The sequence below is a fragment of the Solanum verrucosum genome, unplaced genomic scaffold (assembly GCF_900185275.1).
Source record: "Solanum verrucosum unplaced genomic scaffold, falcon-dt-bn FXZP01000099.1, whole genome shotgun sequence".
Taxonomy (NCBI): Eukaryota; Viridiplantae; Streptophyta; class Magnoliopsida; order Solanales; family Solanaceae; genus Solanum; species Solanum verrucosum.
The window spans coordinates 378384-391862 of NW_026020338.1; the positions used below are offsets into that span (position 1 = coordinate 378384).

Below are 13479 nucleotides of genomic sequence, written 5' to 3' on the forward strand. Positions count from 1 at the left end.
TGACAGGGACAAATTTATCAAAAAAGTATGACGAAGGACAAATATAACCCTTTTCTGAGTGTACAGGGGTAAATATGACCCTTTTCCGTTTATTATAGATCAAAGTAATCTTTTAATCACAATTACGTGATATGCATTCTTACTTCAATTTTTAATTGCTACAGTTAATTAATTTGATTTGGTGTAAACATTAAATGCAAATAAAAACTTTCTTATAGAAAAAGAAATTTGCTTAAATACTATATGGTAAATATCGGATTTGGCTCCCCTCCATTTCGTCAAGTACACGTCTAGATTAGAGACATGTGTCATATTTAAAGTTTAAAGGTCAATATTATATTATATTAACAAATATCATAACCATAGTTAAGTCAACTAATTTCAGAAAATTATTCTCCAAATTTGGTAAGGATTACAATATATTTATTCATATGATATAATTTTGACCTTTAAACTTTAAATATGACACATGTCTCTAATCTAGACGTGCACTTGACGAAATGGATGGAAGGGGTAATGGAGGGAAGCCAAATCCGTAAATATCAAACATGCGAATGATAGTGTCCAAACGATTAAAAACTTATCTGCATTCGATATTTAAAATTATACCGTCCAAATAAAAGGACCAAAAAAGAAAACAAAAGTAGTGGGACCTTTAAACTTTAAATATGACACATGTCTCTAATCTAGACGTGCACTTGACAAAATGGATGGAAGGGGTAATGGAGGGAAGCCAAATCCGTAAATATCAAACATGCGAATGATAGTGTCCAAATGATTAAAAACTTATCTGCATTCGATATTTAAAATTATACCGTCCAAATAAAAGGACCAAAAAAGAAAACAAAAGTAGTGGGAAAAAGGGGCAAAATAACTCGATTAAAATAGTGGGAATATGTCGAAAAATTGCAATTATTAATTGGTCCAAATTTCACACTTTTATGTTTTTATTTTCTTTGTCTAATTATTATACTTTCACATTATCTACGTGGATATTCTTTAAGCCACTATATTAACTTTTAAGTTTTTCACGTTTGAAAAGCTTTTAAAGAACCTTTTCTTTTTTTTCTTTTTGGGCAATTTAAGGAAAAAAATAATTAACAAACAATATTTTGTAATTATCATCGTTTTCTTATCAGTTACTTTATTTACACAACCTTGCCCGACCCTCCCAGCTCCCTTTATTCAATGCTTGACAGCTTTCTTCATGTGGCGTGACACAATCAGCTAAAAGACGATGGTTGTGAAGTAAGAGGTGATTGGTAGTGCTTGACATGGGAAGAAAGCTCTCACCTTGATGGAAGATTTGTCATTTTCCTTTTTTCATACCTACTGATATATAACTTTCGAGCCAATGATCCTTCAAAAATAGTCTCTCTACCTCTACATGGAAATTAAGATAAGGTGATTTGAGTACACTCCATTTTGCAACTTTTGTGGACCTCATTATAAAATTTCACTAAATACATTACTCCATCCGTTTAAAAAAGAATGACCTAATTTCCTTTTTAGTTTGTTTTAAAAAAATGACCTCTTTCCTTTTTTGGTAATATTTTACTTTCAGCTTTCCACTTGGCATATTTAAGACCACAAGATTAAAGGACAATTTTGTACATTTGACATAACTTTAATTAGGACCACAAGATTAAAATATCTTCTTTATTTTCTTAAATTCCATGCCAAATCAAACTAGGTCACTCTTTTTGAAACGGAGGGAGTATAATATAAAAAGTTAAGAATATTTTAAAAATTCGTAAACTTCAAACTCTAGATCTGCTTCGAGATAAAAACACAGTGTGAAACTATTTTTAAAAGTCCTGCAAATTAGGACTAAAAAACATTCTACACCTATCGACCACAAAAAAGAAGTAAAAATCCAATTTGTTTAAGTCATTAGTTGTTACACCTCATCGATAACATCACATATTTTTCACTCAAAATCCTATAAATATGGATCATAACATAATCAATTTTGTATCATCCATATTTTTCTACATTCTTCTCTATTATAATACTTTATACTATATATACACTACAAAAATATTTTTATTTTCAAACGAAAAAAATGGCAAAATCATATGAAAATGAACATCCAATTAAGGCATTTGGATGGGCAACTAGAGACACTTCTGGAGTTCTTTCTCCTTTCAATTTTTCAAGAAGGTACAAATTATTATTTTTAATTAATTTTGATGACGTGTTTTTTATTTCTATCGGAAACAACCTCTCTATAAGGTAAGGTAGGGTAACATCTGCGTACATATGCTATAATAAAAATGAGGTTTACTGGCAATAATAAATATGTACATTAACAAAAAGTGTTGAAATCTTTACCAGTATTAATTATTTGTTATTGGATTCAATGTCGTTTTAGGCTCTGACGACATTTACAAAGAGTCTCAAAATGTAATTGTCACTAGCAGAGGCGGATCTAGGATTTGGAGGTCCTGGGTGCCACATCGTTCAAGTTAGATAAACATGTCAATTGTTTTAATTTTGGGTTACAATTCGGTTATTATCCTTTTTGATTTTTATAAACAAATCGATCAATCATGCATGTTAGTAATATTTTCTTTTAGATATTTTGTGATTAGAGATAGCTAAACAATTCAATTTTTTTTTAGGAATTAAAGGCCTTATTCACTTAAACTTTGAGGAAAAAAGAATTTTTTTCACATTAAAATTTGAGCTTGTATAAACCATCTTATAGTGTTAACTGAATATATTCATATTCCATTGACTTTATGTGTTATTCCTTATATATATAGTAGAGAGAATAAAATTGTAGTTTCAACCTAGTCATCTTACTTAGCAAGAATGTCGGTGAAGATCGAAAGAACCTTTTAATTGAAAGAACTCTAGTAATAATATTCATCATTTTTAAAACTTATATTTTTTAAACACTACTATTTAAATATAGTCTTAATAATATTTATCAATAATTAGTGAAGGTTAAAAAAATTAAGAATTAACTACGGTGAAAAGGAGTCAATTTGAATTAATAAAGTACAGTAAATAAATAAGAATGAATAGAAGAAACAAAAAACTGAAGCCCTTCACACATTAATAAAAAAAAAAGACAAAAAAGAAAAGAAAAAAAAAGCTTCACTGCGCGCATTGCTAGCAGCGAGATTCGAACTCGCATTGCACGTATGGCATATCATGCCCTTTGCCACTCGAACCATTCATCAATTTGTTCAATGGGAGGCAAAGTTAATATATATTAATTTATGATATATATATACATATACATACAAAGATTTTTTCCCCAAATTACTGGGTGCCGTGGCACCACCACCTGTACCCTTAGATCCGCCCCTGGTCACTAGCAACTGCCTCTACAAAAATCAATTTTTGCTAGTGACACTCAGTTTCTCGGACCCCACATGTATGCTTATACTGAATTTGTTGTTGTTGTTTTATTGTAAATTGATGATGATCATTTTGTGTTAATGGTTACAGGGTGACAAGTGAAAAAGATGTGCAATTTAAAGTTATGTATTGTGGAATTTGTCATTCTGATCTTCATCAACTCAAGAATGAATGGGGAAATAGCAAGTACCCCATGGTGCCTGGGTAAATTAATTTGTTCTTGTCTATTTTCTTTTATTGTTAGATCTAGAATTATTAACCATAATTTTCACTAACGAGATTCAAAAATATTAAGGCACAAAGAAGCTAACAGGATTCAATATGCACTATATATATACACTGATAAGTAATTTTTCGGCGAAGAATATTTACTAGCTAGTTTTCCTTTTCTCTATATCTTTTCAATTTTTCACATTATATTTTGGATTTGAAAGCAATCCTGATTTGGTTCTTAGTCTATAATTGGCCATTTTGAGCTCTTGATACCTCAGTTAGTTTGACTCGACACGGAGTTTAAGAAAGAAAGGAAGACTTTTAAAACTTGAAGTCTCAAATAAATGATAGAAATTACTGTGACTATAAATCATTTCATTAAGGATAAAATAGACATTTTAAAGTTAAATGTGTCATTCTATTTGGAACGGCCTAAAAAGGAAAGTAAGTCATATAAACTGGGAAAGAGGGAGTAAAAATTAGCGGAATTTGTGTCGATTCGATCTACTCGTGAGTGTAACTGATTGTAAATATAATTGCAGGCATGAGGTTGTTGGTGTTGAAACTGAGGTGGGAAGCAAGGTGGAGAAATTTAAGGTTGGAGACAAAGTAGGTGTTGGATGTATGGTAGGATCATGTCAAAAATGTGAGAATTGTAGCGTTGATCTCAAGAATTACTGCCCCTCGTCAGATTCCTACATACAACGGCTATAGCTTAGATGGAACCCTCACGTTTGGAGGTTACTCCGACATGATGGTATCCGATGAGCATTTTGTAGTACGTTGGCCTGAAAACTTGTCGATGGACGCTGCTCCCCTGTTATGTGCTGGAATTACTACTTATAGTCCTTTGAAATATTTTGGACTCGATAAGCCTGGAATGCACATTGGTGTTGTTGGTCTTGGAGGGCTCGGACATATGGCTGTTAAGTTTGCTAAGGCATTCGGAACCAAAGTGACTGTCATTAGTACATCTGCTAATAAGAAGCAAGAAGCAATTGAGCGTTTGGGCGCAGACTCTTTCTTGATCAGTCGCGATCCTGAGCAGATGAAGGTGATTATAATAACTCGTTATCATTGAACTCTGTGATCATCTTATCTGAATGTTTAATCTGTTTGAGAGAGCACTTTTATTTAGTTAATAGTGTCTTCAACACACCCTTGCCTGATTCTTTTTTCATGAGTCAAGCATGTTAAATTCTATTTTTGATAATGGTGGTATTGAGATTTTTGAACTCATGATCTCCGCCTGCTCTGGTTCTGTGTTGAAGTGTGTGATAATCTTATCTGAAAGCTTAAGTTGGTATGCCAGTTTAACAATTTAAACTCGAGAATGGGGGCTAACCTTTTGTTTATTTGTATTATTAATATACGAACAGGCTGCAATGAACACATTGGATGGGATTATCGACACTGTTTCTGCAGTGCACCCTATTCTTCCATTGCTTATGTTGATGAAATCTCATGGTAAGCTTGTTATGGTTGGTGCACCAGAAAAATCGGTGGAGTTGCCCGTGTTTCCTCTACTTATGGGTAAGCAAATGCAAGATTTCAAATAATAAAGTTCAGACTAAAGTATATATAATGTGGCCCTTCCCGCACATAGTGAAAGCTTAGTGCATCAGACAGTCTTTACTAAAGTTTGTATATATAATGTGGAAAACAGGAAGGAAGCTAGTGGCTGGAAGTTGCATAGGAGGGATGAAAGAGACTCAAGAAATGTTGGACTTCGCAGCAAAGCATAACATAACACCAGATATTGAAGTTGTGCCAATGGACTATGTGAACACAGCGTTGGAACGTCTTCTGAAATCGGACGTGAAGTATCGTTTCGTGCTCGACATTGGAAATACATTAAACAAGAACTGAGAATATTAATAAGGGATTTACGTCCAATGGTCTAGCATTAATTTCAGAGGTGATTAATCAATAAAATGTGTTTCTTGCACTTATTAAAATAGAAAAAGAATGTTAGTACATTTTACAGTAGATATGAACGGAGACTATGCAACTTCAGTAGAACTTGATGGTTGGGGAGAAATTATTTGAGCTCCATTGGATTCCAATGCTTCTTTCATCCATCTGCAATTTATCTATTTGTCAGGAAATGGAAAATGTGATTATATTTCGAAATGAAATATAAAAAGAATGAATTTTTGCATACCCAAATTGTTTCTAAGAAAACACGTTCCCAAATTCACTGCTGATTACTGATATGTAACCTTTGTTTTTTTGAAGAGGAGCAAGTGGCCTCTTCTTCACATCTGCTCTTCCTTATCCCATTGCAAACCTCAAATTCATTTTTAGACAACAAACGAACTCCAAATTTCTTCTTTTCTCCAGAATCATCATCTGTTTCTCCAAAATCACCAACATGACTAATAAAATCTAACTTAATGCGTCCATAGCCATTTGGTGTTGTTTCATTTGCATTAGATGCATTCCATAAGCCACAAAGAGGTACCAACAAAAAAAATATATTACATACATCATCATCGTCTAATTCTGAATTGTTGGATAAGGGAAATTCCTGGGTCATCGACGACTTCCCATCATCACATGAGGGAATCAAATGAGCTGTGATGCAATCAATATTATATTCGTCATAGTAACATACAGCAAACCCCAATAACTTATCATACCAATTCTCAAGCAGATTGACTGATACACTTGGGCACATTCCCTGATGTTCGAACCAACTTGGGATATCCTCCACCCAACTCCCAAACACTCTTAGTGACAAGGAATCTGAAGAACAGATGTCATGCTGGAATGATGAGATATTCTGAAACAACGAATTACAAAATGAATCATTGCTCCAATCTGCACATATTTTAAGTAATTGCTGTGGAAATTCTGGCAGCTGTGTAAGCCTCTTGCAATCTGATAAGTCCAAGGATTGAAGAGCACCAAGTTTGGATATGCTTTGAGGCAAATGCTCAAAATTATTTCCCTTGAGATCCAACAATTTTAAAGAGGATAAACATCCAATGTATTCTGGCAGCTGTGTAAGTCTCTTGCAATCTGATAACTCCAAGTATTGAAGAGCACCAAGTTCGGATATGCTTTGAGGCAAATGCTCAAAATTATTTCCAATGAGATTCAACTGTTTCAAAGAGGATAAACATCCAATGTCTTCTGGCAGCTGTGTAAGTCTCTTGCAATCTGATAAGATCAAGTATTCAAGAGTACCAAGTTGGGCTATGCTACGAGGCAAATGCTTAAAATTATTTCCACTGAGCCGCAACACTTTCAAAGAGGATAAGGATCCAAAATCTTTTGGAAGTCTTCCATCTATTATATTGCAGTAGCTGAGATCCAGAGATTCCAATGAGAGTAACCCTTCATACACCAGAGGGAACATAAAGTACACAAGACAATGTCTTCTGGAAGTCTTCCATCTATTATCTTCTGATTTTCTTTTTTGAAAACACAATGATTTAAGCTTGTTCAACCGGACGATGGAAGGCGGGGGAAGTGAGATTAGAGTATAGCTGGCATCAAGCTCCTCCAAGTTTTCTAAATCACCTATCTCTTTTGGCAAGCTTTTAAGTTTTGAGCAGTATGACACATTTAGCGTCACCAAACCTTTCAACTTACAAATGCTGCTTGGAAGAGATACAAGGTTACCCATGCCACTCACATGTAGCTCTGTAAGATGAACGATAGATAATGGCAGTTCCGTTATCCTAGTGAATGACATCATAATCTTTATGGCAGTTCCCTGCTTCATCCTTTCATGGATTTCTGGAAAATTCTCTAAACTAGGGCAGTTTGTTAGGTCCAAAGATTCAAGAGATTCCACGTTAACATATGGAAAACTCTCAAGTTTTGAACAAAAAGACAAATTTAACTCAACGAGTTCTTTGCAATCCTTGAGGGAAGAATGAACTTCTTCAAGACTCGTACAAAACTCTAGATTCAAATACTTCAAATTTGGCATCCCCTTGAAATCTGGTGTTCTCTTCATGCTTTTAGAGGACCTTAGATCTATCCTTTGTAGAGACGGAAATTGGTTCAGCTATTCAAAACACAGAAAGAATGATGAAATAGAATAAATAACTTATTTAATTTAAACACAAGAATCATATATAATTCTAGGACAATTAAAAATAGAAAGTATCTCAAATAGAATGGTACCTCTGTTTCATTCCATAAATAATGCAATGAATTCCATCGGAGATCAAGATGAACAAGCCTTCTCGGATTAAAATTTGTTGGCAATAACTTCCAAGGATAATCAATCCAGGCAAACCAACGCAAGTTGTTGGAAAGGTACTCAATGGAGCCATCTTGGAAATTGGAGTCGGGTTTAGTCAAGTAGGGCACCCTATAAGATCCGTCATCATGAAATATGCGTAATATCCTAAGCCTTTGCATATTTTTCATTGCCTCTTTGCTAAAGCATAGTTTTTCAGAATAAGTAAACCAGATTGCTTCCACTGCCATGGCCCCCTATAAAAAGATCATGAATCAACATGTCATGTACAATCCACTTATCAATATCATTGTTTTCTTACAAATTTTTGTCATGTTTTATATTATTTATTATTGTACTTGAAGAGCCAGCACCATCAAATAAAATTTTAGGTAAAAATATTAGTTAAGAGAAATGCTTTGCGTAGTTAATTTTATTTTATAATGATACATTTTTGGAGAAGTTTATTAGACTCAAGTTAAAAAGTTTCCCATGCTCTCATAAAACAAAAATGGTAACCTAAATAGTGTCAATAACTGTAATCTTATAAATGAAAAAAAAAAATAATGATCAAGTGAATTAGTAAGGTAATTAAGTTTTGGCCCTCCTGAATTTTATTTTTTCATTTATGAATTTTTACTAATAAAAAATTACTTAGGGTAAATAAATGGGTGATATTAGCTTTTAAAAAATTATTGATTAAATTAGTATGAACAAATTAAATATTGTATAAATTTCAAGTTAATCCAAAGAATGATATAAGATTAAATATATTAAGTGGTAATTCATAACTTATTAACATGGGATAAACAAACTAGGTAGTGTGGATAAACAACTTAAATGACTTGTGCGTCAGTATATGAAGCTAGAGGAACAGAGTATATATATATATATATATATATATATATATGTTTGAAATATGAATACTATTGAATTGTTTAGCTTACTTACCATATTGTCCATCATCACATCTTTGAAATCTTCAACATTCATTATTCTGCCAAAATCTGTTTGCATTTTCACTATGTATTTGCCCATATCTTCAATCAAGTCATGCATTTCAATTCTTTCATATTTAGAGATGAACACAAGGGATTTGTCAATTAGAACATTTAATCTGTATTCAGCTTCGTCAAAATCACATCTATCAAATACTTTCATTACTTCTTTTCTTTTATGCCCACGGAAGAAACATGCGATATCTAAAAATATCTTTTGCTCTATGGGCTCCAATCCATCATAACTTATTCTGAGTTTTTCAACAATTTCTGAATTAGAGTTTTTCTTTATTTGGTCTACAATTTTTTTCCACTCATCTACGCCTTTCTTATGCAGCAAAGAACCCCACACCTTGAGGGCTAAAGGAAGACCATTAGCGTGATTTACTACCTCCAACGAGAACTTCTTAAAACACTCATCTGGAACTTCTTTTCTGAAAGCATGTTGATTGAACAATTGTAGAGCTTCATCATCAGGTAGTGTCTGCACTTCATATATTTCAGCATACTTCTCTATCAATTTTTTATCTCTAGTTGTTACAATAACTCTACTTCTGTTACCAAACCAACCAACATCACCTGCTAAATACTCCAAATGATCTCTTTCATCAATGTCATCAAGCACAATCAACACCTTCATAGAAGAAAGTCTGCTCTTAATCATGCACTTCCCATCATTCTCATTAGTGACGTAATCATCTTTTTTTCTTAACAGTTCAGAGAGAAGGGTATTTTGTAAAGAATGCAGTTGATTCTTTTTTGCATTTTCTCTAACATTCCAAAGAAAACAAGCTGCTTCAAATTGATGAGATATAGTATCAAAGATGGCTTTTGCTATTGTTGTTTTACCGATTCCGCCTGTTCCCCAGATTCCTACAATCCGAACATTATTGATTTCCATTTGAAGTAGGGGTTTTAGATTCTCTAAATGAGCATGTATTCCCACAACATCTTGCAAATCAGATAAAACACTAGCACTCTTGCAAAGTTTGGAAGAGATGTGGTCGACGATCTCATCAATTTCCTTTGATTGATTAATCCTACATAAATTAGAGATTGATTGTTGACAATGTGAGGAAGTCAAGTATTAGAAAGTAATTTCATAATTTTAATGTTCAAGAGCGTATTAAATTGGAAACATTATAGTTCAGGATAATTTATAGAAACATATTGTTATTTTTTTTCATCAAAAGCAATTATTTGTTTCCAACTCACCCGGCCTCATGAATATCATGTCCTTTTAGATTTGCGGAAGCAGTTAGGGCATTCCTCCATCCTTGAACCTTCTGCATCCCCTCAACATCATCCTTATACCTCGATTCGTGTTTGGCAAATGCTTCTTCAAAGCTCTCACTTTGGTTTCGAACATGTGATGGATTCACATAATAGAAGATCGGTATAACTGTCATGTGTCCATTTTCTTTCTCTTTGCATTCCATAATCTTCACTAGTTCATTCAAGCACCACCTTGACGTAGCATAATTTTTTGAGAAAACGATTACAGCAACTTGAGACTCTTCTATCGCTTGCACGAGTTTTTCTGAGATGGAATCGCCATCCTCTAGCCTTTCATCATCTAGAAAGGTGAATATTCCCCTAATTGTCAAACCTTTGTACAAGTGACTCGTAAAATTATACCGGGTATCATCTCCTCTGAAACTTAGAAAGACATCGTATTTCCGTCGAAGACGGTACTGTGAATTACTCGCACAAGAAGAAGATGATGCCATAGATTCAATTAATTGTCTGAAAAGAAAAAGAAAGTTATAGATTAGGATGGAGGGAGTAACGATTAACAATAACGATAGAATGAGATAAAACTAAAAAAAATTCAGAGAAATTACAGTAACTGAAAAACTAACAACCTGTGTGTGGAGGAAGACGACGAGGACAGAGATGGATTTCTCCGGCGTAATTGATGAATCGAAAGGTGCAGTAAGCTCAATGACTAAGAAATTGCCCTTGTTTTTTCTTTGCACTTGTATGTGCTTGTACTTCAATTTTTAGTAGTCCATTGTGTGGATATACATTAGAGTTTCCAAGAAATTTCCTACATTTATTGCTTTTGAATGGTTGATTATATTCAATGCAATGAAGTTTAGTCTTCATGTTTTGTCGGTAAAAAATTTGGAAGACGGGGTCTATTCCAATTGAATTATTGCTATGGGTTCCACAGCAATATGAACACAGTGGACATCTCAAAATATAAGTGCATGAAGCTACAAAGAAAGGCTATATCTTGAAAAATATCTCCGTTGAATCAAATTATTGTGAGTTAGTTCTACTTAGTATTATGTGTCCGCATAGATGCCAGACTTAATTCACATTCGTGTCGAGAGATTTTACATCGAGGGTAAAACACTTCCTAACAAGGACTAGTCAATAATCAAGGCACAAACCCAAAATACTTAATTAAGAATGAAGAAATAATTATGACTCTACCATAATCATTATTATTATTCGATCTCCCATTTAATAATTGTAATTAACTAATAATTCTTTTTATTTATGGTTATGGACTTACGGTAAGAAAAATTGGACCATATCCCTGCTTTTTTTATTTGGAAAAAATTGTAATTAACTATTTTCTTTGTTCCAATTTATACGATTCACTTTCTATTTTAGTCGGTTCCAAAAAGAATGACGGATAAAAAACAAACGATATACACTCCTATAAATAGTTGCTCGATCATTTGAGCTACATTGATTCCAAGAGAGGTGTCACATCACTTTTATTAAAACAAGAGTTATATAAATTAAATATCTGTAGGTTCAAGAAGATTGGATTAATGTATACCCAACTTCTTTTCGAATCTATTTCTCAAGCCAAGAATCTAGTTGTGTTGTAACAAACAGAGAAATTTGTCACCTCCAGATCGAAATAGAAAATACTCATTTTATTTCAATTTGATTGTTTTTTTTTTTCAGTCCGCTTAGAAAAGAATGTATATCTTTTCTTTTATTTAAGGGAAAATAATGAGGGCAACTTGAGAGTATTTGAAAGCTTTCAAGAGTTCTTCTAGGATCGTATCGCCATGCTTTAACCTTTTATCAATTTAAAAGGTGATTACTCTCCTCCTTGTCAAAAGTTTGTACAAGTAACTAGTAATTATTTTACGAGTATCTTCACCTCCAAGTAGTCAACTAGTACATGTACATTGAATATTAGTCGTCCATAGTAAGTAGTAGGAAATTTCTTCACACCTTCCACACATTTATATTTGATTGTGACATGGATTAAAGTGCTGATAATTGCATGAATTTGACGAATTCCAACAAAAAAGTTTCGATACAGTACTCTTTTTTACAGTGTTTTGAATATTAAAATTTTTATTTTCAAATATCAAATTAATATAATTTAATTTAATTGTTAAAATTAGTCAAAGTAACTCTCAAAAAACACAGCCTGACAACTAAAAAAAACAAAGGGAGTATGGGGAGGGGGGTTGTGAGGGGAGGGCTCCACTTAGGAGGAAGGTGTGAGACCCATGTGCCTTGTAAGGCGTGGCCTCACACGTGCCTTTATTTTTACATGTTAACCGCGTTAAAAAGTTTAGAAGGTGTGGGGATCATGTAGGGGTGTGCAAAAACCGATTTAACCAATAAACCGAACCGAAAAAAACACTATTGGTTTATTGATATTGGGTTATTGGGCTAACGGTTTTTAAACGGTTTTGCAAAATTTTTTATTGGGTTATTGGTTCGGTTTCCGGTTTTATAATTTTTGTTAATGGTTAAACCGATAACCCAATAAGACTATACTAAATTTACTAGTCTTATTGTTAATGGTTAAATGATTGTTACTTTCACACTTTTTGTTAATGGTTAAACGATTGTTACTTTAACACTTTTTCCTTTGAATGTGTCTAGTGTCTAAACTTGCAAGAAAAATGATTGTTACTTTTATGATTATTACTTTCATGCCAAATGTTGGAAAAATCATATGGTATTTTCTTATTGGTTAAACCGAAAACCGAACCGTTAAGTACCATAAACCGATTAACCAAAAACTGATAAGAAATATGTTATTGGTTTGGTTATCGGTTTGAAGTATTTACAAACCGATAAACCGATAAACCGAACCAATAACACCTAAAACCAAACCGAACCGACCGATGCGCACCCCTAGGATCATGTACCTTTACCCCTTTGCACTTTAATTTTTTTAGTTGTCCTTTTGGAATTTTGGCAAAAAAAAAAACAAAAAAAACTTGTCCTCTAGGCTCTGGACTACAAAATGGACAGCTAAAAGTACAAGCAGATGAAGCTTCAAAGAAAAAGAGTATCCCAAATGAGAAGAAAATAAAATTTTAGGAGAAATTAAATGGAATTATTGTAATGGGTGGAGCCACTTTAGGTGAAGGGTGGTTTGGTGCACACACATTACAAGTGTATATTTAATTTTTTACACCCTTAACACAACTAAGAAAAATATTTGGTTAAACTCCCAACTTTGCCATGGAATTTATTGCTCCACAAGTACAAACACCAACCTCGCTGTATCTTCTCTGTCAAAAACTGATTGAAATTTGTCTTTAATTTCACAGTATGCATACAACTTTGACTTTAAAAACTCTACTTGAATGGAAGATGTAATTATTGATATTTTTTCAAAAAACATTTTGTGTCTAGTGTAATTTTTTACCATACATTCTAAAAGCCCACCAAAAGATGTGGTAGAGAGGATGGGGTGCTCCT

General features: G+C 33.2%; 1 protein-coding gene and 2 pseudogenes across 1 annotated transcript; 1 reads left to right on the forward strand and 2 right to left on the reverse strand.

Moving 5' to 3' along the window:
* LOC125836870 (TMV resistance protein N-like) overlaps positions 1-13479 on the reverse strand; it is a 170749-nt pseudogene that overhangs the window by 145272 nt on the left and 11998 nt on the right.
* Positions 1994-5463, forward strand: LOC125836892 (8-hydroxygeraniol dehydrogenase-like; annotated as a pseudogene).
* On the reverse strand, positions 5783-10511 carry LOC125836937 (TMV resistance protein N-like). Its single transcript, XM_049516084.1, has 5 exons — positions 9997-10511; positions 8735-9821; positions 7726-8040; positions 6693-7606; positions 5783-6509 (listed from the first exon to the last, which is right to left on the reverse strand). Exons 1-5 carry the CDS (start codon positions 10509-10511, stop codon positions 5783-5785), a joined length of 3558 nt encoding a protein of 1185 aa, XP_049372041.1.